We start from the raw sequence: 22,528 nt of genomic DNA, 5'->3' as shown, positions 1-22,528 counted from the left end.
CAGTAAAAATACTCCTACAAGTACATTTTTTGCAAATAAAAAATAAAGAAAAAGTTACTCAAGTAAATGCAACTAGTTACCACCCAACTCTGCAGGTAATATTAGAAGTTTATAGATCTTTGAGAGTAGAGTGGATCCTGGGGGGGAAACAACCTTTCTTACTACTTTTTACTGTTTACTTTAAATTATTTTTATTACCAATAAAACGTCCATTTGTGCTTTAAATGCATATCTTTGTGTCTGTGGCCAATTGTCCTAAAATAATTATGCTAAAGGTTTATTTAGCATTACCAAAGTTTAAAGTTTTTTCTGTGCTTTGAGAAAACCAGTTCAGTGTCTAGTAATTTCACTATAAGTGTGCAAACAAAGTAAAATTTTTACAGCAACCCATTCGACACACTATTAACTACCAGTGTCACGGTTTTGGTTATTTTTAGAAACATTTGAGAATACTCTTACCGCTAATGAAGTGATGAGAGCTCGGTCGTCGATTAGCTAGCCACACTCGTCGATGCTTCGAAGCAAAGTTTGCTCACCTTCACAGAGGTTAATGAAAACTTCTCTTTACTGTTTTGTTGCCTTTGTGTTTACATCCTTGAATCCAACAGTATCCAGTCGTCGCGGTTTTCTTCCGTCCGATCAATGCAGTGGAAAGCAACCGTACTGTCAAGATGGCGGCAGAGCACCCGGATGTAGGAGGAGTGACGTTCTTTTTTTTTTAGATTTTAACAGCAGCTTGCATCCATTGCTGTTGCACTACTGCCATCTGTTGGATCCTAATACTTATTCCTCAAATTATCCTAATGAGCCCGGTATTAGTTAAAAAACGAAATATCTTCTCTTTTCCTTCAATGCTATTTAAATGAGCAACCACATTCTCAAATTTCAATTCCCAAGCCCATTTCCATATTCAGTAATCTCTTTTGATTCACATATTTCTACAGCTAATAAAAACATGCTCCATCGTTTCTATATTATCACACCAATTACATAAACCAGGAAGATGTTTCCCCATCTTAAAAAGAGTGCCATTCAAAAAACTGTGACCGGTGAGATGGCTGATCAAAGCAGCCAATCAATGAAGTTAAACATTATTCAATGTTATTCTCACAATGACTATCAGTAACCTATGGTTGATTTCTGCCATTCAATGTTATAATAAAATGAAAAATATCTCTAAATATCATGTTTTCATTTCCAAAGTACTCCTGCAAAACAGTCTGACAGGTTGTAAACCCACCATTGTTGTCATTTTCTGTTTCACTGATTGTTTGAAGTGAAGAAATTATAATTACACTTGTCCACTGAAATGCCCAAACCATGAGCTTTTTAGAGAAAGTTTACCTTTTGGGTATAGAAATTAAACAGAAAATTACTAATAATCAACAATAATAAATGTATTGTTAATCAATAAATCACAAATCTACTGGTTTCCACTTAAGTTTGTGAAACATCATCATCACCTCAAAGAAAAAGCACATTTTTTATTATGATAAAATTCGTATTAACAAATCCTCCCTTAAAATATTAATATTTCAAAGATATTTTTTCTCATCTCCTTCGTTCTTGCTAATTTTGAAGTTCTGAACTTTTGGCATTCAGACTTTGTCCAGAAAAAATTACCAATCATCGTTGGTCCTCAACAATAGATTAAATCTGATATCCAATTAGCAGTTCCCCCGCTGACTTGACCAGTTTGACAATCTTTGAGCAGCAGCAGTCTCTGCTCTCTAACAAAAGCATTTTTCTTCTGAGATCCACTTCATTACCCACACTAATATGAAGCAAAATGTTTATTCAAATGAGCTCAGATCAAATCCGGTAAAATGAACGAGAAAAAGGCTAAAATGAATTACGCTTGAGGAGAAAAATACATCGGAAATAATTACAAACTAAAGGAGGATCGTGGATTTTAAAAAAAAGTCATTTTCTCATTATAATACTTTTATTTATTGTCATCAGCCGACTATGCTCAATGTCATCAATGTGTATTCATGGAAGCAGAGCATATTTAAGATTCATCAGGATAAATTTGATATCAGCAGGCATTTTGAGCACCTGCTCGGAAACATATTATACATTTTAAGGTTTGATTTGCCTCTTCTTTTACTGACTTGTAGGGAAAATTATTTTCCATCTAGATGTGAACTTCATTGTGTGATTCTGCCACAAGGAGGTTTAAAAGTAATGCTTCTTTTTAGACCTAAATTGAGACACTTTTCAGGTCTGATGGGGTTTTGCACGACTGTGGTTGAGCGCAGTCATCTCATGATAAGCCGCATGTGACAGTCTGTCAGGTCGCCTCTCATCAGAAGGTTTTCAGACAAGGAGTCAAATGTACAACAGAAATAAAAACCATGGATTAGACCCCACAAGCACTGTTTATCCCTATCATCTTGTACTTTCCTTTAATTGAAGGTTGAATGCACAGATCACCATGAGTCCATCAGCATCCACCCTTGCTTAGAGGATGTGGTGTAGCTGTGATTGCAACTGTGGGGAAAGAAGAAGAAGGGGGAAAAAAAGGAAAATTACAGGGTTCTATCCCGTAACAAGCAGGATGTTGTGACCTCTGCGCAAATACGTCTTTCAGCCTTTACATTTAATGTCGCTGATCCACTACTCTGATTTGATTTACATGAGGTGGGATGTTATTAAAAGGTAGTTCCAAGGCTGCTTTCCTTCAATTTACATGCTTTTCTTTCACAAATAAGATTTTACAAGATTAAATGCAAAAATCCATCAGCGCTTTTTATGGGAATAAAAAGGCGTTCTCATCAGCAGCTTAAAATCAGAGGTCAAATTTAGAATGTTAATTGAAAAAGTGAGTAGCACTAGCCTGAATATATTTATACCAACATATTTTATCTTATGTTTAAAGGGGACCCATTATGCAAAAATTCACATTTAGCATATTTTTGTACTTCCATTTAGGTCTAAACTGCTTATAAAAATAGCCTAAAAACTTGAAAGAAAACAAACACTCAGCCATTTTCTGGCAATAAATGAATGTTTTTGGTGTCTGGAAAATGAGTCGTTTCAAAAACCTCACAACTCTTAAGTCACATTTAACGGGATTTGTGCCGTTACCTAGCAACCCAAGCAACTGGTTTTATTGCTGCATGTGCTGTACAATGGCTGCTGGAAAAGAAAAGTGTTTTTTTGTTGACTTACCATGCAGAAACCTCTTGATGCATTCTTATTGATTGCGCAGGAGGCTCCACATCTGCTTTTCAAAGACAATCGTGCATTTGTTTGCAGGCGTTTTCACGTGTGAGTTTAAGCGTTGAGTTGTGGGGCCGGGCCAACAAGATCTTATTTGATTTTAAAGTGACAACAGATGAAAATATGCAGAACTAACCAGACTAAAATCGTATTATGTAAGAATGATTTCGAGCAAAAAATATCATAAAAATGTTTTATAAAGCCTTTAGAACTAAGCTAACTTTTTCAAGGAAGCCTACTTGGTCACGTTTAAATAAAAATTACCAATCTTAGATTTTATTTTATTTTATTATTATGAAAATAAAGTCACAATATAACCAGAATAAAGTTGTAGTATTAGGTGAATAAATTAATAATTTTATAATAACTCCTACACCAAAAGTAACAGAAAATTGAATGATAAATGTTGAACGTCTTGTGAAGTTATACTCTGGTACAAGTTTTACACATGGCACTTAACAATTTGATGCTGATGTGTTAAAAGATCAAGTATTTCTGTTATCAGTAGCAGAACTTTGAAACTATTTGTGTCTGTTTCCAAGAAAGAACCACGCAGAGTGAGGTGTGACATCAAATTTTTCTCATTAAAACAACTTTTTGCTCATAATTTTAAGATATTTTTTCAAGTAAAATTACATCTTTATTCTGACTCCATTGTATTGATGGAAAACAACATTAATTAGCATGAATGACCTCTTTCTTTACACAGACTTTAAATCTGACCGCTTAACAGGCACTTTGACCGTTTTAAGGCAAACTCTTTGCTTTTAACAGCCTGATCAGTGCATAACACTGAGGGCTTTGATGACTTACACAAACATAAATTATGTAAACAAGTGTGAGCACAGGATCTTTAAGAGCCCCGATCAGAGAGTGGGAGTCCTCTGAAGGACACTGAGACGGAGCGTGACAAAACCGTGATTAAACCCAGAGCAAGCGAGACGATCTGCAGCCCGAGCAGCGAAGAAAAGGGAGGACGTGACCATGGAGGTGGGTGACAGAGCGAGACGCCAAAATGAAGAAATGCAGAGATGGAAGGGATAGGAAAATAAAAGAGGCCTGCCAGACCTGGCAGAGGCTGGAGAAAGACGAGGGAACCACTCAGAGCAGATAAACAGGTCACAAATGGCCTTTGTGGAAGTGTGGAGGCAATTCTGAAATGTGTGATAACGCATTGAAACGTGGCTCGCAACAGGTAAATCTTACTCTAACTGTAAAGTTTCATGTCTTGATTTAAAATCCAGCAACAATGAAATATAATTTTTAAATTATGAAAACAAGCTTTGCAACAAGTGTTGAATTATTTGGCTGTGTCCTGTTCTAATTTGGGTAGAGGAAGTGGATTTTAGGTTGCCAGGGTGAGAGAAAATTACTGCAACCACAAAGTAACTGACAATCAGCCCTGAACGTCTATCAGCGGGAGCCATTTTGTATGTTCCCAAATTCATCAAACAGCTCCAGGTAAACATTCGCCCTTGGACTGAAAGAAACAAGTTCAGAAATTTGTCTTGTTCAGACAGTTGCTGCAGTAAATGTTCTTTTTCTCTCTATAAATATATATGAAAAAAAAAAAAAAACAGAAAGCAAAACTGCAAATGTGTTGCTTCTCCTTGCAAAACCAAGTGCCCACTTTGTCCTCATTTTGTAACAATTCAGCCTAATAAAGCTGGAGGCTGGGAACAAGGGAGTCTGATCTTCCAGTCGTCTAATCCTCGAGGGACACAGGAGGTAAAATCACCGTCAGTGACATCAGTTTGCAGCAGTGGTGGATCTCAGATAAGGAGACATCATACATGGCATTCCCATCCCTATCAAGGTCACCTCACGCCCTCTGAGGTTCAGTCACTTGAATTTATTATAAATCCTAAACTGCTGCAGAAATAGACGATAATCTGAATCACGTAATGAGTCAAATGTGTTTTTACCCAACATGATTTAACTGCTGTTGTGATTTAGAGCTTCCGTAGCCATGACCTTGATGTTCGTCTTTGGTTAGAAGTCCGACAGCACCACCTGCTGGTCACGAACCAACAAGCAAGTCATTATGAAAGCCCCAGTAACTCCAAAAAATGGGAAAAACAATAAAATATCCCCTTTTTTCTTGTGAGTACAAGATACTACAAGCATGTAATATCTTATACTCACAAGATATTACATACATTTAGTCTGGTGTTTCAGGAATGACAAAGAATAAACTAATGCTCATTTAAAGCCAACAGCAATGGGAACAGCTATTAAATAAAGAGTAAACAATTCTTGCATGATGCTTTTTAGAAGCTGACAGTTAAATCAAAACAACAAATCATCCACTTGGGATACAACTTGTGCTGTTGTGTTTTAAGTACAACACAAAAGCACAAGTCTGCCTGGGAAACTAATAGGATCTGTGCAGTTTGCAGAAGGATTTGATTAAGTAGGAAGACACCAAAACAAATTAGTGGTTTATGTAAAAAAAAAAACACAAAAAAAAATACACACATCCATATCAGTCCATACAGACAATGAAATCAAAACACAGATGCAAAAAATAAGTCATGATTTTAAAAAATGTAGCTGTTTTGAAATGAGCAATAATCAATCAAATCAGTCCATTCATCCATCTTCAAAACCCATTTGATCCTGATTAAGAATTGCAAACCCGTCACAGAACAAAGAAACACTGATACCTAAAAGCACAATTAGAGTTTCCAGTACTGCTAAAAGGCACATCTTTGGGTTCTGAGAAGAAGCTGACGACCCAACAAGCAACAAGTAAACTCCACTCAGAAAGACTCTGAACTTCCCTCTTATTATTTAAAACTATTGTAATCTCTAAGCTGGCGTGGAGCAGTTCCTCCCTCCCCACCCAGGATAACACCTGCAGTGGAAGTCAGACTTCATCTGCAGCACACTTTGTGCATCCATCTGCCCTAAAACCCTGTAGTTGGTCCCTCCTGCCGGGTTCTTTTCAGACAGGATCTTCCAGGCTGCGGGGTCGAGGTGGAGGTAGGCGCCCGACTTCAGGTCCGACCTCTGACACCGTCCCTGAGAGGAGCACAAAGTCTGGCTGCAGAGCGTGGCAGCTGAGGTCACGTTGACCACGTAGGGACCTAAAGTCTCATCGATGTAGGACTTGACTGCTTCACATGTAGCCTGGACAAACACAGCAAATAGCATAGAATAAACAACTCTGTAAATCTGCTCCTCGTTGTTCCTATAGTGTTTGTTTTAGAGTAAATAAAGTCATATTGCACATCTGGGGTCTAAAATGTTTTTGATTCTTTTAGTTTTTATTTAATCTACACATATTATATGTTTTCTATGTATTATTTGTTGTCTACTGATGCTACTTTGCAAAGGCTTCAACTTTTTCTCATCTTATAATATTACAATCTAAAGCTAAAGCGTATTTTAAAGGGTTTTGTGAAATAGACCAACATAAAAGAGTGGATGATGGGAAAGTGGAAGCAAAATGATGTATGGTTTTAAACTAAATATTTAGAAAACAAAACATTTAGCTCCAAATTAAATATTTTGGTGTCAAGCTAAATATTTAATGGGCCAACTAAATATTTTGCTTCAAACTAAATATATAGGTTAGGAACATAACATTTAGTGCCAAACTCAATATTTAGTTATTAAGCTAAATATTTAGCTTTTGTGCTAAATAGATAGGTAAATATTTAGTATATTTAGTAAATATCTTTACTTCCAAAACAACCTTGAGGTTGTCACTTGATTTACACTGAGATTATAATACACACAGCAGGACTCGAATAAGACAACTTCTGAAACCAATTGTTTTCACTAGATTTCACTTGGGAATAGCAGAGTAAAGGGGCTGAATACAAATCCAACCCTCAAATTTAGATTTTTAATTTAAATTTTAAAAAAGCAGTGACTAATTGTTCTTCCAAATCACATATATACATAAAAGTAACAGAACATGAAACACTTTCAGGAGGAGTGAATACTTTTGCATGTCACCATAAACTGCAAATTTTACAAATTCGTCCCATAAGATCTTCAGTCTTTCGGAAGGAGTTTGACTGCAGTAGAAGCCAATAGGTGCCTGAGATGCTAAAAGTCATCAAACAGTGGTACTACCACTTGGGAGTATAGAGAAATGATTTGTAACAAGTATCACTTTCACAACAGCTTTCCTAATAAGTATTTTAACAGATATCTGCAGGATTATATCAGTGTTATACAGAGGGAAAACAGCCATTGCATGTTTCATACCTTAGATTTATCAAATGCATGGTTCCCCCACAGCACGACCCCAGCAGATCCTAAAGCAGCGCTCTCTCCTAAAGTGTAGACCAGATGCTCCTGTGTTGTGAAAACAGAATATTATTTACATCGGACCATGCTGAAGAAGATGGTACTAACCCACCACTCACTTTGGAGAGGAACTCTAATGTGTAGGTGTAGACGATGCGGGCGTAGGGGAAGACGGGCAGCTGCCACGGGGTCACCTGGTCCGCCACCCTCATGGCCTCCAGGATGCGGTGATGAGCGTAGAGCAGCACCTCTTTGCCGAGGCCTCGCAAGTCCAGGCTCAGGTAGATGTCAGGGTACAGCGCGGAGGAGGCGTTCCACAGCCAGAACAGCTCATCGTTCCTCGTCAGCTCCACATCTGGACACTTACCTGTGTAGTTTACGCTCCTGTCGTTGTAATAGTTGTAGCAATTCGGAAATCCATAAAACCCCCACAAGCCACTTGGCCTCATTTTCTGCCCCAGTTTCTGTGTTTCCTCCATGAATTTCCTCCCAGATTGCTCAAAATCCACCCGAGCCGCTGCCTCCACCTGAGCAGGATTCCAGTCTGGATGCCTGGCCCTCACCAGGGCTTTTGACCCCTCCTTGTACACTTGTTTACTGTCCCAGTTTCTCTCCCACACCGGCCGCCAGCTCTCCCAATCCACCACCGCCAGGCCCTGGAAGTCTCTGTCAGGGATGTAGTAGCGGATATCTTCGCTGGCGAGTCGGAGGTGTCCATCTAGGCTGCTGTTCTGAGGAACCCCGCCGTTGATGGCCTCGCCCTGGGCTGAGTACCGCGGGTACAGACCCAGCTTGTCAGCATAGAAAATGGTGACGTTTTCACCTATGAAGGTTTCATTTTGGTTCTGGACGATGCTAAACATCCCCAGGTCAAGATCCACGCCGTACTGGGAGAGGCAGTTCTCTGTGGGGGCGTTCCACACAGTGAGAAACGGCGCCTGGCTGAAAGGCGAGGCAACAGGAAGCCCTGAAGTTAGTCTGAGCAGACCAAAGAGGACCAACACCTCACAGAACCTCATGGCTGAAAAGAGGAACAAAGAACTGTCACTAAAACGTGTTATGACATTTCAGATAGTTGCAAAACAGTGTTCTGTTTTTGTGACGGTAACTCGAAATGTCAGTCATTTCAGTAATTTATGCAACTTTCTTTTTGCCTTTAAGGAATAAAATCATCAAATGCAAAATGCTAAATTGTGTAAGAATGTAAAAAGTGTCAGAATGGTTCAAAGTCCAGACCTACAACATGTTGTGGATGTGCAATAAGACTTGTTGATTTCCGTAGAAACAATTCGCAGAAAAACTGGTAATCATTTCATAGACATGTTGAGTGACATTGTTTACATCCGGAAATATCGCGCATGCGCACAATGCTTGGGGGCAAAAAGATGATTCTTCAACTTGTCATAACCACTGCTCTTCGGCCATTGAGCAATTGTTAACAAATTGAAACCTGGAGATATAAGTATTATTAATTTAGTGCAGCGCGCCACAGTAAAGGTAAAACATCGCAGAGAAACCGGTGAAGAGCAAGTCAAAGCCGCTCCTTTTCTTCTTTTGTATAGCTGACCAACAGCTCGGCTAGCTGACAGAGACTCAACACCAGAAAACACGTAAACATTTCTCTACGGACAAAATCTTTAAGTCTCTTTCGAGTTTTACTGTTTTCATGCTAAAATTGTGAAAGTCAAGCTAACAAAACTGGCCTCTCCTGTAACATACCTCCCTCTCCTTCGCCATTTTTATGTATTTATTTTTATTAAAACCTTTTACTGACCTGTAATCTTTTCTTCTAGTTGTCATAGTGTTGATAATTAGTAGCAAAACACCGCGTCCCTTTTTCTTTTATATATATCATGCATACATTTAAGATTTAGCGCATTATGTTGACAGCTAAAACCAACGGTCGTCATCTTTGGAGAGGAGTTTTTTCCCTCCAATAGGAAGCTGGGGGCGGGGTCTTGCGCGAATGACGTTACGTTTCAACGTGTCAACTAAAAAGATGCTAAGCAATCAATCAGTCATATATTTATTTATATAGAGCTTTACACATCCAATGTTTGTAAGACTTAAAGTGTTTTATAGGGCCAAAGGGAATATAAAAGAAACAGCAAGAAGTAAATTACAAGAAAATAAACATAACACGTAAGAGGTTAAAAAATAAAAAATAAAAAAAATAAAAAAACGGGAGTACTAATCAGAGAATCAGGTAAGAGGCCACGCTAACCATGTTGAAACTTGTTGGTGGTAGAGTTATGGTTGTGGAGAATCTTTTTTTTTAACAACAGAACAGTTGCTCAGTTAATAAATAGATTAAGCTAAATACAGAATAAGCCTGGATGGAAACCAAATCTAAGCTGAAAGAGATTTGAGCTTTATTTCCAGCAGGACAACTCTCTCGGCAATAGAATGGTTTGGAACAATGCACATTAATGTGTCAGAATGTCCTAGTCAAAGTAAAGACCTAATCCCAATTGAAAAGTTGTGGAAATATTAATGCTTTGTTGTAGAGATTCTTAACTCTTAAACAACCGATCTTAAGTATTGTCAAGTAGTCTGAGTTTAGGGAAGAGAAACAGCTACAAAGAATGATCATTCAAATGCAACAGATCCTCAGCACTGAAACAACAGCTAATCATTTCACACAAAATGAAATAAGCAAGCATGATTAACAGAAAACTTCAAACTGGTGTGAATTTGTAACAAAAACAACCCTCTTACCTACTGTAAAACCTTCAAGAGGTTCTAATTTGTGGTTTGCTAAAGACCCCAGAAGTCTCATGATCTGACTGGAACAGGGAGGGAAACCAAGCAGGGAAAGGGGAAGTGAAACACCAGAACTGGAACCAATCCGACGCAAGCTCAACATTTCTACCAGCAAATGAGAAGAGACATGCAAATCCTGCAAAAGCAGCCTTAAAGTCACAGGCAAGATCAAACCGAATCCAGCCGTTCTCTCCCTCCTGCTGCTTTCAATATAAACACATAAACAGAGCTGGAAATAACGGGAGAGGTCACAGAGTACTAAGAGACAATCAAGAAAGCCATAATGAACTCCTACACATCCAAATTCACATGTAAGCTCTGCTCAGCTTATTAAAATAGTATAAATAACTTTTGGCCAAGAACACCCTGTAATCACAGGGGGAAGGAGTAAGAGGCTGCCGCTGCCGCTTGCCTCCCGGGAGCAGCGCGCTCGGACTGTTCTGATGAATAAGTCAAAAAGACTTCCTATTGGAACTTTGCTTTTATTTGCAAAAGATAACAAATATGTACCTTTGTAATAACAAAGTCAGATCTTACCATTAATGCTTCCAGTGATTTATACAAGAAACAGCACAGGCTCACAAAAAAAACACTTTATTTGCAGTGACAAATCAGAAGAAAACAGCATGTATTTTTGCACGTATAAGCAGTTTCCAAACTTACCCTCAAATGAAGTTCTTGCTTTGTGATTCTGAGGTAAAAATACACACGCACTGTGAGCTGTATAAAGGCATTAGTAGTCATGACTCAGACATGCAAATAAAAACCCAATACATTCAAATAAATAGAAATGCGTGGAAAAAACCCCGACGCCAGGGAGTGGTCATTTTGGGAGGTTATTTTTTTTATTTTTATTTTAATCTGGCACTTCTGGTGTGTATGTACTGCTCCAAGCTGATTTAAGTGCTTTATTCCCACTCTGACCACCCAGCAACAAACATATTCCTTCACTTTATTCAACACATTTACAACAGAAGCATCAGATCCTGCACAGAGACGAAGAATCTGACACCTTGGGAAACTGACTCAGGGGGAAACGGAGAGCAAAATGTAAACAGTGTCATTTCCAGCGAGCCCTCTGCTGTTTAAAAAACGCTTATAATTTATAAACAAGCATCACTTCTCCATCCCATTTGTTTATAATACAGTTTGACTTTCTGTCATGAAAGTTTTGCAGCAGAAAATTACTTACTAATCCCTCTTTGTGCTTTGTGTGCTGCGCTTTGCAAAAGTCTTGATATCTTCTGTTTCACATTTTGTCACAACCGCAAACTTTAAAGCATTTATCAGGGATTTACGGTACAGACCAACACAAAGTGTTACATTACTTTTTAATTCACTTCTCAAGCACATCATAAATCTGGCTTTTGTGGCAGAAGAGGAAGAGACAGATAAATTAGAAAAATGGTGAAAGAAACCCTGTTAGATGCTGCAAAAGGACTGAGACTTGAGTTCCCCTTCCTAAAAGACAAATGCACTGCAAAAACACAAAATCTTACCTTTTTATATAGGGGCTTGTTTTAAGTCAAAAAGTCCTTGATGTTGTTGATAAAGTTGTATCACCAGCGGCAAATAATTTCTCTAATAAAATGGAAAAAATGTCCGCCAGTGGGACTAGTACCACTCAATCAATATTAAAATATTTTTTACTTAAAACTTTTTCATCAATATCAATGAATTATTGATTCAAAATAAGCTCTTATATCTTGCTTGTTACATGAGCGTTAGTTTTGTCATATTTCAAGATATTTGCACCAAAACCCAGGCCAGAAGAGTCCACAATGCGGCCCGGGGGCCATTTGCGGCCCTCTGAAGGGTTTTTGTGGCCCCACCACAAAACTCAATTCTAGAATTGAGTTTTGTGGAACTCAGTTCTAGAATTTAGCAAATCTGTCTTGCATTCATAGTTGGTTGATCCAGATAAACACTTTTTCATCACGAACAATGCCTTGTTGCTGAAATGTGCTATACAAATCAAATTTAATTGATTGATTTATCTTTCAGGGCAGTACTTTTTCCCCAAAACAAATAACATCCTCTTACAAAATATTGGGTGCAAAGTATAGACTAAGTAAAAGTTGGATTTTAAAAATGGTACAAAAAATATAACATTTTTGTACCCCATGTGATTTTGAATTTACAGATTTTTGCCCTGATAGTAAAAAGGTTGGACACCACTGAACTAGACCAAAATTATTTGATAAGATTTTGTGTTTTTGCAGTGCACAAACAGAAAGCCAACTGTGAACCTTCTCAGATCTTATGCACCATTTTGTGTTGGTCTATCATATAAAATATTAACAAAACACACTCAAGTTTCTGGGACAATAAAAATGTGAAAATCAATGGAAATAAATACTTCTGCCAGGCAGTGTATTTGCAGATACAGTGCTGCTTGAAAGTTTGTGAACTAGTTGAGTAGTTTAGATTTTTATTTTTTATTTTTACCATGATTTTCTTATTTTCTCATTACCAGTTTTTGTATATGAAATGTCAGGTTTATGTTCATCGATTCCATTTGCTTCTCTTGAGGGAAATGTGTAAATTGCAAGCAGACTAAATGAAACATGGAATCAGAGTATCTGCAAAAGTAAATGAACCACAGCTGCACTGGTAAAGTCAACTAGGTAAAAGACTCAGGTGAAACACATGAGTGCTCGAATAATCAATTAAGCAGACCAATCAAATGAGACATCCTTGACTATCAACCAGGACTATCAACAAATTCTTGACCAGAATCTCCTGCCATCAGTCAGGGAGTTGTAGCTGGGACAGAAATGGATTATGCAACAAGACAAAAGTACCAAAGAACGGCTTAAGAGAAAGAAAATTCGCACTCTGGATTGGCTCAATCCCATAAAAATGCTGTGGCAAGATCTGAAACGGGCAGTACATGCCAGATGTCCCTCCAACATCTCTCATCTGACAGAGTTCTGCAAGGAGGAGTGGACAAAAATCCCAAAAAGCAGATGTGAGACACTCGTTTGTGGTACAGAAGAAGTAATGGCTGCAAAAGGAGGTGCCACAAGACGCTAACTGAAAAAGTTCACATACTTTTGCACTTGGCAGATTTTCTGTTTTTGACGGATAAAATACATTTGTTGAATAAATCATGAAAACATGTATATTTTTTTTCTTTGTGTCCGTTATTTGGAAGGTCTGCCTTACAATTTGAGATTTGGATGTTCGTTTCACATGATTATTGTAATTTTTCTTTAGAAAACAATGACCACATTCAGGTGGTTCACAAACTTTCAAGCAGCACCGTATGTACTGGACATTAACACAGGAGGAGCACAACGGTTATCAGGAAGATGACACACTGGAGCGCTGATGTTCTGGTTTGAGTCGCCGCCCCTCTTTGGTGCAGCGGGTCTTTGTGATCACAGCCTTTCCCCTGAAAGCCGCTGTAGCACTGGCACTGAAAGTCCGTGTCAAAAAGCATCTTGTCTGGGTCTCCCAGCTCGCTGGCGACTGTCAGTTTGCCGTTTCGCCTCTCGATGCGGTGTGTGAGGGGGTTGAGGTGAAGGTAAACATCACTGTCCGGATGTTTGCGAAGGCAGCGGCCGTGGAAACCGCACAGGGTCTGGCTGCAGAGCTCTGCTGCTGTGGAGACGTTGAGGAGGTATCGGCTCAGTGTGTCTTGAAGATACGAGTTCAGGTCAGAGCAGGTGGTCTAAAGGCAGGGAGTAAATGTATATTTACAGTAAATGTTAACATTTTACATCACAACTGCAAACCACTTCTTGTAAGAGTAAATATAATATTGCCAAATGCATTTAAATAGTTGTTTCATAATTGCTTATTTAACTGTAAAATTTGTACCTTGTGTTTTATTTTGAAATCTGGGCTCTTATTTTGGTAGCATCTTTAGCGGAAGTAAATATAACTGTTGAAAATGGGGAAAGAACAACGTAAAAAAGAAATGCCAAACTGGTTTGAAAGTAATTTTAAGCTCCTTGCTGATAACAGGCACAAAACATATTAGTTTTTACGTTTAGGATGATTGTGAATGCACACAGAATTAATGAAAGTAGAGCTAAAGGTTTGCGATTATTTTATTGTGAATAGCGTAGCTCCGGTTGCCATGCCAACAACTGGTTGCCGTTCCAGAAATGGGTCACTTTAAATTGTGTCTTAATTTTTTTTCCAGAGCTGTGCGTTATGGTAACTGAATTGTGGATAGATTTGAATTGAATACTGAGAAATGCATGGTCACCGTTTATCCATGCCTTTGAATACTAAGCACAAAAATTAAATCTCACTACTGTTTTTTTTTTACTTGAAGCTAAAACATGTTAAGCTGGGATTAATCGACATACCAGGTTCACCTTTGAAGATAAATTGAAGGCAGCATAAGCCACTGCTGGATTTTAAAGATATTGTTTTTAAAAATCTGTTACAGTTTCACAAAGAAATCTTTGAGGTCTGACTTGATTTAGGCCCTGTTCATACCAATATATGTTTTACAAAACAGATTTTCTGCTGTGTTTGTTCCTCCTATCTTCATACGCGTTTATGGTGAGAAAAACTGACATTTAATAAAAAAAAAACATGCTTTCTGGAGTGTTTTTGGTGTTATCTTTGAAGAGTTACGGTCTTGAGGTTATTAAACATGAATGAGAGGTTTACTTTACACATACCCACAACTCAAAAATGTATGGGGAACAATAAAGCTTTCCCTTTTACTTATATTTTAGGCTACATCCAATGATTGTTTCAGTTTTCTCATAAAAGTAGAGAGACATTTTGTTTACAACCTATACCCACATTTCTCTCCAAGAACAAATCAGTAAATAATGTGACGACGATATTACACAATTTATGTTCTAAGGCACAAAGACATGCTTGCACCAAATTACAGCCTTGCACAATAATGGAAGAAGCTCCTGGATTGATGGATTTTACATACAAGCCTCTGTTCTGCCAAGTGAGCACAGATGTGCAAACAGGGAGAAAGCAGACAGGAGGGAGGAGATAAAGATTTGAACTTTGCACAAGGTTTTTCTATCCCACTTACATACAAACCATCCCACACTGACGTCTACACACTCTGAAGCTAAAAGCAGCCCATCAACTAAGCAAAATAACAAGAAAAACTCATGCAAACGTTAAATAATCACACTTTTGTGTGAGTCTATACAGCATGTGTTTTTCTTCATTTTAAACAGTTTCCTCCTTCCACCTTTAGCAGACTTTAATTTTCCTTCAGACAAGTGTCTTCTGTGTATCTGCAGAACAAGTGGCTTACAGTATAATTAGTGACTGACTCAAGGTCCTGAGTGTCAAATGACTCCACATGTGACAGAAGAGCAGAGGACCACAACTCCAGATGAAAACTGTCTGCTAAAAGTATTCATACCTGTTCAAACTTTTTACTTTTTCTCATATTACAGCCAAAAACTTTGATATTTCAGGGGATTTAAGTCAGTGTTTCCCAACCCTGGTCCTCAAGGCACTCCCCCCTGCATGTTTTAGGTATTTCCTTGCTTCAGTCCAGCTGATTTCAATCGATGACTGATTAACAGGCGTTTGCTGAACTGCAATCAGTTGAATTAGGCACGTTAAAGCAGGGAAACCTCTAAATCATGTAGGACAGTATGCCTTGAGGACCAGGGTTGGGATTTAAGTGACAGAACAACCATCATCATTACAAGAACGGCAAGTGGTACAACATTTTTAAATAATTGCAAATTACAAATCTGAAAAGTGCGGCATGCATCTGCCTCTTCTAGTTAATTCCCCATAAATTAAAAGTAGGCTACAACGCAAAGTTTAGGTTGTAATCTAAAGCTTTGGACATCTCAAAGAGTGTTTCAATCCACAATGTGAAACACCAAGTTTCCCCATCCCCTCTGTGAAACACGGTGGCGGCAGCATTATGCTGCAGGCATGTTTCAGAAGGACAGGAAAGCTGGTCAGATTTTATAGGAATGTAGTTGGAAAAAAGGTAGATTTTTAAAGAAAACTTGTTTGATGCTGCAAAAGACTTGATGTTGAGTTGGAGCAGAAAAACAACCTAAACATGCAGCTGGAGCTACTATAGCTTAGTATATTAATATTTATCTTTTAGAATGGATTAGAACTAAATCTATTTAAAATTATGCTGAAAATTGAGCTAATCTGCTAAGGAAAATGGGCCAAAAATATTAAGCATTTTTTGTTCCCAAAACACTTTAATGAGGAACTGGTGTTGAACTGCTTTCTCTGACTTATGATTTTTTAAGTTTATATAATGTAGTATATTATTGTCGTTTGTGACTGATTATACATTTCTCACAGTCACAGATATCTTTTTTATGGACTGATTGCCCATCCTGTCTCTGATTGGCTTAGATTCCCTTTCATCTCTAAATAGACACATTCTTTGAGAAACTGATGACGGCATGCAGCCGAAACAATTTTTGCCCTTATTTAAAAGCTAAGACTATTTTTATGTAGTTCTTCAGAACCAGACAGTCATTTACTTTTCTCCCTTTTACATTATGTTTGTGCTTACTCACTTCCTCCTCTTAAAAAGACTCAGTCTCTAGATGTCCAAAGATAATAGAGATTTACCCCAAAAGGCTTGCAGCTGAGATCACAGCATAAAGTGGTTCAACAAAGTGTTAACTAGGAGAACTGAATAAAATACTGCACATTTAAAATAAACAAAGAAAATCATGTATCTATTTCCCTTCTGGTCCACCTGCTTTATGTTGGCCTATCATATAAAATCCCATTAAAATGTATCGACCTCCATATTGAAAAAAAATTCTAGAATAGGCATCGGTGACAATGTGCCTAATCCATAAAGGCAGATCTATTCAGTCTAATTCTATGCTTTATTATTTATTTTACATTATATTTATAATCCTTAATTGCTCTTTCTGAACCATTTGAAAGGTTTGCTGCGGTTTTTACATGTTTAACCAAGACAGTAAGCCTATTATTTTTATCAGTTTCAGTTTCTTTACTAATTAATTTGCATTGGCTGTTATACTCCTAATTGCGCTGACTGAATAAATTAAAGTTGTGCTTTTACGTTTGACCAATCTTGTGAAGCTATTAGTGTATTTAAGTGTGCTGTAGTAGTGCAGAGTCATCAAATGAATCTGTAATTCAGTACATTTAGGTCTTAAAAGAGAAACATTTAAATCTCTGGTTTTCTGTATTGGATCGGTATCCGAGGTGAAAAAAGTGGACCAGACAACCTGTGAAACGTGAGTCAGTTTATGCTTACTTTGTTTTTTCCATGTGTTGCATCTCCCCACAGGATGATTCCTGCAGCTCCCAGAGCGACACTCTCCCCGATGGTGGACACCAGGTCAAACTAGAAAAGAGGATTCAGCTCTTGAAATTCACAGGTCAACAGAAATTGAAACTTAAAGAAATAAAAAAGGAAGAAACAAGCTTTTATTTTGTCCCCTTTCCATATTTATGGGTGATTAGACAGATCTTCAATGTAACCAACACCCTTCCTGCTAGCTCCACACAAATTAAAAGGTCTGACTGCTACCAAAACAGGAAAGGACTGCGCCTGCCGATAAGGAAAACTGAAGAGCTGTAGCTGCACTCAGCATAGGAGGGGGGTTGTGAGCTAGCGCTCCTCTATGAGTGAGATTTGTTTGCTTGAGGGATGACACAAGTGCATTATATTAACTTTCCACACAGTCACTTAAAGGCAAGTGTAAAACAGGATCCGAGTGTTTCTGAACGATAATTCAAACGTGTCAGCAGGAGAGGCTACAGAAGGCGGCGTGTCACCTCTGTCAGCTGTTCCAGGGAGTTGGCGTAGGTGGGCTGGGTGTACACAAAGACAGGACGTGCCACCTCGTCGCCGGATGAAGCCAAACGCATCCCTTCCTTCACACGGTTCCGCACAAACTGCCGTCCTGGGGAAGAGGAGCGCAGCACTTTGCCCATGTAGACGGAGGGGAAGAGAGCCGTGCTCTCCGTCCACAGCCACTTAAGCTGCTCGTTGCGGGCCACCTCCACGTCGGGGCAGCGGCCCGTGTAGCCCTCCAGGGAGCGCAGGTAGTCGTGGTTGTAGCAGTCTGGGAACAGGTAGAACCCCCACAGATTGTTGGGCCGCAGGTGTTTGGCGTGGCGTATCGTGTCCAGCATGAACTTCTTGGCAGACATCTCAAACTCCAGCTGGGCCACTTTCCCAACCTGTCCCTCGGCCCAAGTTGGGTTCTTCTGGCGCACCAGTTCACGGGAATGTTTGCGGTAGATGTCTTTTGGTCCCCAGTTTCGTATCCAAAGAGGCCGCCACTCTTCCCAGTCAATAACCGCTAAACCTACAGCGTCCCGGTTTGGTATGTACTTATCGACACCTTTCTGCATTTCGCTGAGGTGCTGCGAGAGACTGGCGATCTGCGGCAGCCCGCCGCGCACCGGCGTCTCATCCTCCTCAAAGTAGGGGTACAAGCCCAAACGGTCCTTGTAGAACATGGTCAAGTTCTGCCTGACGAAGCCCTCATTTGGTGTGGCCACAATCTGGAACTGGTCCAGCTGGAAAGAAATGCCGTGCCAGGGGCCACATTCCTGAGTCGGGACATTCCAGGCGAGGAGAAGGGGCTTCTGGGAGAACAGGGGCCATCTTGTAGGTTTCACTTCCAAAGCGCAGACGCCGTCCCCGAGCAGAACAATCAGGAGCGGTAATCTCCAGTCACAAAGAGTCCGATACAGCATGTCTTCAGATGTATCTCGAGTGTCCTTCTCGGCCCTAAAATGTAGAGAGGAAAATTTAGGTTTAGAAATTCCTGCGCTGTTTGTTTCAATTAGGACAAAACCTGAACTGCTTGACCATGTTCTACAACAGTGTTTCTCAACCCTGGTCCTCACCGCCTACTTGATGGTCATGCAATCATTTGAATCATCTGTTCTGGAATAGAGGCACATCTAAAACATGCAGAGCAGGGGGGGGCGGTGAATACCAGGGTTGAGAAATACTGATCTTTAAGGACCGCTAACTAAACAGCTACTCAACAGGTTGTTGCTGGGTAACCACAAACTACTCAAGAGATTGTTGCCGGGTAACCAAAGAGTGAGTGAGTTAGTTGAAGCCACTAACTTTGCTGTGAGAGGTTGAGCGGCTAAAGTGTTTCTTCTGTCTACATTTCCCAGAATGCTGGTTTCAAATAATCAAACAAAACTTCAATATCAAACAGAACTAACCAGATTGGATGAAAAAGAAAAAAGATTTCAGATGACTATTTAATTTAATGAGAGTCAAAAAATAATCAGTTTAACCCAACCTGACCCTACCTGGTAAAAGTAACTACCCTCTACCATTTAAAAGGTAACGGTAATGGTAATTTTATTTATATAGCACATTTTCAGCAACAAGGCAATACAAAGTGTTTTAAATAGAACCTATTTGACAACACAAAGAGGCTAAAAGTTGTCAAAAAGCAACACATCATGACCTGACCTGATCTAAAGAAATTCAAGGACAAAAGACAAAATCGTTGACGTATATCAGCATGAAAAGGGTTAAAGAACCCAAATACAAACTTTTAAGGGAATAACAAACAAACATGGTGGTTGTGTGATTATCAGTGATTTTCAGTACGAGGAAGTTTTCTCTCCACATGGAGTTTTATCAAGATATTTTGTGCTTCTATTCTATTATAATAGCAATAAAAGTTATGATTAAAAACTATTTACTGCTTCTTTTTTTAGTTAACTATATGGCTCTGACTTCATGGAGCCACAAAAATAAATACTGATCTTGAATTCCCATTTGAAACAAGCTTCTTCAGGATGCCACTTACTTCAGGAGGACTGATCAACATCAGTAAACTGACAACAGTAACCATATTTAACTGTATTTTTTTAACTTACTGACATGAATTGATGCATTCATGAAACAGTGAAGAAAATACTGAAAATAACATTTCTAATACTTTAAGTTTTGTTTTTCTTTAATCTAATTAACTAAAATTGATCAAGACAACAATAAATTAAAATTCTTATTTTAAGGAAGTTTTTGTGATAAATGACAACATAAATGCCAACCCAGATTCTCCAGTAGAAGGAGAATGTTGGACCATTCACTCATAACCTTAAGCTCAAACTATGAGTTGGTAGTTGAACCGTTTCAATAATCTGTGTTGGAGCAGACACTCATCTAAAACTGGCAGGACAGCAGCACTGAGGGGCACTGAGGCAGGTCAACGATCCATAACGCAGCAACAAGTCAAACTTGGTTAAACATGGAAAAAAAAAAAGAATTTAGAGTGACCTAGTCAAAGTCTGCAGTGGAATAACCCTAACCACAAAACTCTCCAATCAGAATTAATTTAAATAGATTAATTAAAATTCCTCAATACTCAATGCCAGATATTGCAAACACTTGCTGCTACCAATAAGGTTGGAACAGCCAGTTATTAGGTTTTGTGGGGATAAAATACTTTTTCAACTTTGGGTATAAAAGAAACTGCAGAACTTGTACTCAATTTGAAGTATTACAAAGTTACAAAATATTAATAAAAAAACACTATACAATCGCCATCATATTTAAAAATACAATTAATAATTTAAAAGGAAGTTAAAATTTTGTATAACTGCTTTTAATTATTGTCAAACTTGTCAAATTAACAGTTTTTACTTACTGAGAACATATAGACTTTGTCGTGCATTTCTAATTTATATGTAAGCAAACTAACAAAACAAAGATTTTAAAAGTCCTGCAGTCGTATCCACTAGACATTTTATTACTCCGCTCCATATTTTTCTTTTTCTTTTTCTTTCTTACAGTTTAGAGTTTAGTAACAGCCAGTAAAGCAATTTTAAGATCCAAGTGGATGGACCTACCTTTAACAGCAGACTGGGGAAGCATTCCCATAAAAAAAACAAAAAAAAATCCCAAAACTTCAGGCGCGTCTCTCCAAAACAATCATTTCCTCCGGGTGAGGAAGCAATGGTGGAAAAACTTTAGAAAGGCATAAGAAAGAGTGTTGGACCGTGTCAGCTCGGCTCCCGGTCTTCCCACGGCCACTACAGCGGGGAAAGAGTGAACTTACCCCCCGCGATGTTGTCAGTTCAAACTCCTTCAGTCAGAAAAGCTCAAACCATTTTCAGGATGTTCCATTCAGGCCGGGAAAAGAGGGGGGAGAGGGAGCTCTCCGGACATCCTAAAAACTCCGTCAGCGCGTTTAATTTCTTGGATAAAACGCGTTTCCTTTGCGTAACTCCTCACGTATCGGATGAGTGATCTAATCGACCTTAACTTGGTGGAGTTTTATTCATTTTTTACGAGTTAATTTATTGGGCTCAGCCCAGAATGTTTCAGTCCAAGAAGCTGACCAGCAGGAACAGTGAAACAGACACCCTAACTATACCAAGATCCACGCCAGGACAGCTTGCAATGTCCCAAAAATAAATTCACTAACGACATTTCAGATACGTTATATCCCGCAGTGCACATGGAAGCAGCTGACTGCTGAATTTGAACCCCGAAACTCAAAGATTTTGATAGTGTTTTTTTTGTCAAAATGCAGACATAAATGTGTGAGTTTTGCTGTTCACTTTGCTATAACTTGATGTAAAATGGATTTTATTAAGATACTACTGAATAAAATCTGTTCCAATCAGCCGCCATTAGAAGTCACCCAATTAAAATCTACATGCATGGACTTTAAAGAGGACCTGTTTATGGAAAATTCACTTTTTGCACATTTTTATTTGTGATTCTAAACAATCTAAGCACCAAAAAACAAACACATGAAAAGACATCCAGACATTTTCTAGCAATAAATTAATGTGCTTTGGTATCTAGAAAACAAGCCATTTCAAAAGCTTCTCTATATTTAGATGCAAAGGTAATTTTATTTATTACCTTTTAAAGTGCTTTACAGGATTTTAAAGGAAATACAAACAAAATAACAAACCAAAGCAAAGAGCAAAAGAAGAAAAAGCTAATGATGTGATCTAAAGTAAGAGATTAAGTCACAATGGGCACTGTCCTGTTACCTAGCAACCCAGGCAGAGCTCCGCCCATTTCATTGTTGGAGGACCAGCAGTTTGGTCAGCAGGTTTTACCATTTTATGCACTGTACAATGGCTGCTGTTGTTGACTTACTGCTTGCTGCATCCTGGCTGTGCAGGAGGCTCCACTTCTGCTGCTTCTTTAAAAGTAGTCAAAATGAGCTGAAGAGCAAACATTTACAACAAAACAACTAAGGTCCCAAAACAGAGCCTGGAGATACACCATCCATGACTACATGAAAGGTTAAAAGTTAATGCCAGCTCAATTAAAAACACTGAATTTATCCAGAACAACAGACAC

The 22,528-nt window shown here is 38.7% G+C and overlaps 2 protein-coding genes across 3 annotated transcripts; both read right to left on the bottom strand.

The window, feature by feature from the left end:
* Positions 1 to 5,066: 5,066 nt before the first annotated feature.
* On the bottom strand, positions 5,067 to 10,316 carry hyal1 (hyaluronidase 1). 2 transcript variants are annotated; one of them, XM_007550448.2, is made up of 4 exons: positions 10,207 to 10,316; positions 7,608 to 8,509; positions 7,447 to 7,536; positions 5,067 to 6,357 (listed from the first exon to the last, which is right to left on the bottom strand). In XM_007550448.2, the coding sequence occupies exons 1-4, from the start codon at positions 10,265 to 10,267 to the stop codon at positions 6,037 to 6,039; spliced, it is 1,374 nt and encodes a 457-aa protein (XP_007550510.1). In that variant the 5' UTR covers positions 10,268 to 10,316; the 3' UTR covers positions 5,067 to 6,036. The 2 variants fall into 2 exon arrangements, with proteins under 2 accessions (XP_007550510.1, XP_007550519.1); XM_007550457.2 differs by lacking the exon at positions 10,207 to 10,316 and adding an exon at positions 9,263 to 9,437.
* A 514-nt stretch (positions 10,317 to 10,830) lies between these two features.
* hyal2a (hyaluronidase 2a) lies at positions 10,831 to 21,933 on the bottom strand. Its single transcript, XM_007550436.2, has 4 exons — positions 21,055 to 21,933; positions 17,998 to 18,961; positions 17,474 to 17,563; positions 10,831 to 13,927 (listed from the first exon to the last, which is right to left on the bottom strand). Exons 2-4 carry the CDS (start codon positions 18,925 to 18,927, stop codon positions 13,532 to 13,534), a joined length of 1,416 nt encoding a protein of 471 aa, XP_007550498.1. The 5' UTR covers positions 18,928 to 18,961; positions 21,055 to 21,933; the 3' UTR covers positions 10,831 to 13,531.
* Between the last annotated feature and the right edge of the window lie 595 nt (positions 21,934 to 22,528).

This window comes from Poecilia formosa, unplaced genomic scaffold (genome assembly GCF_000485575.1).
Source record: "Poecilia formosa unplaced genomic scaffold, Poecilia_formosa-5.1.2 Scaffold2, whole genome shotgun sequence".
Taxonomy (NCBI): Eukaryota; Metazoa; Chordata; class Actinopteri; order Cyprinodontiformes; family Poeciliidae; genus Poecilia; species Poecilia formosa.
Note: the sequence above shows the minus strand (reverse complement) of the source record. Positions and strands in the feature narration are given on the sequence as shown.

Bases quoted from the DNA above. Each gene is read 5' to 3' on its own strand.
- hyal1 (XM_007550448.2), bottom strand. From the start codon at position 10,267: ATGAGACTTCTGGGGTCTTTAGCAAACCACAAATTAGAACCTCTTGAA. The intron at 8,510-10,206 runs GTAAGAGGGTTG...TCCTCTTTTCAG, and splicing joins TCTTGAAGGTTTTACAGTAG to CCATGAGGTTCTGTGAGGTG. The intron at 7,537-7,607 runs GTGAGTGGTGGG...TTCACAACACAG, and splicing joins CATTAGAGTTCCTCTCCAAA to GAGCATCTGGTCTACACTTT.
- hyal2a (XM_007550436.2), bottom strand. From the start codon at position 18,927: ATGCTGTATCGGACTCTTTGTGACTGGAGATTACCGCTCCTGATTGTT. The intron at 17,564-17,997 runs GTGACACGCCGC...CCTCTTTTCTAG, and splicing joins CCCTGGAACAGCTGACAGAG to TTTGACCTGGTGTCCACCAT. The intron at 13,928-17,473 runs GTAAGCATAAAC...CCCTGCCTTTAG, and splicing joins CAACACATGGAAAAAACAAA to ACCACCTGCTCTGACCTGAA.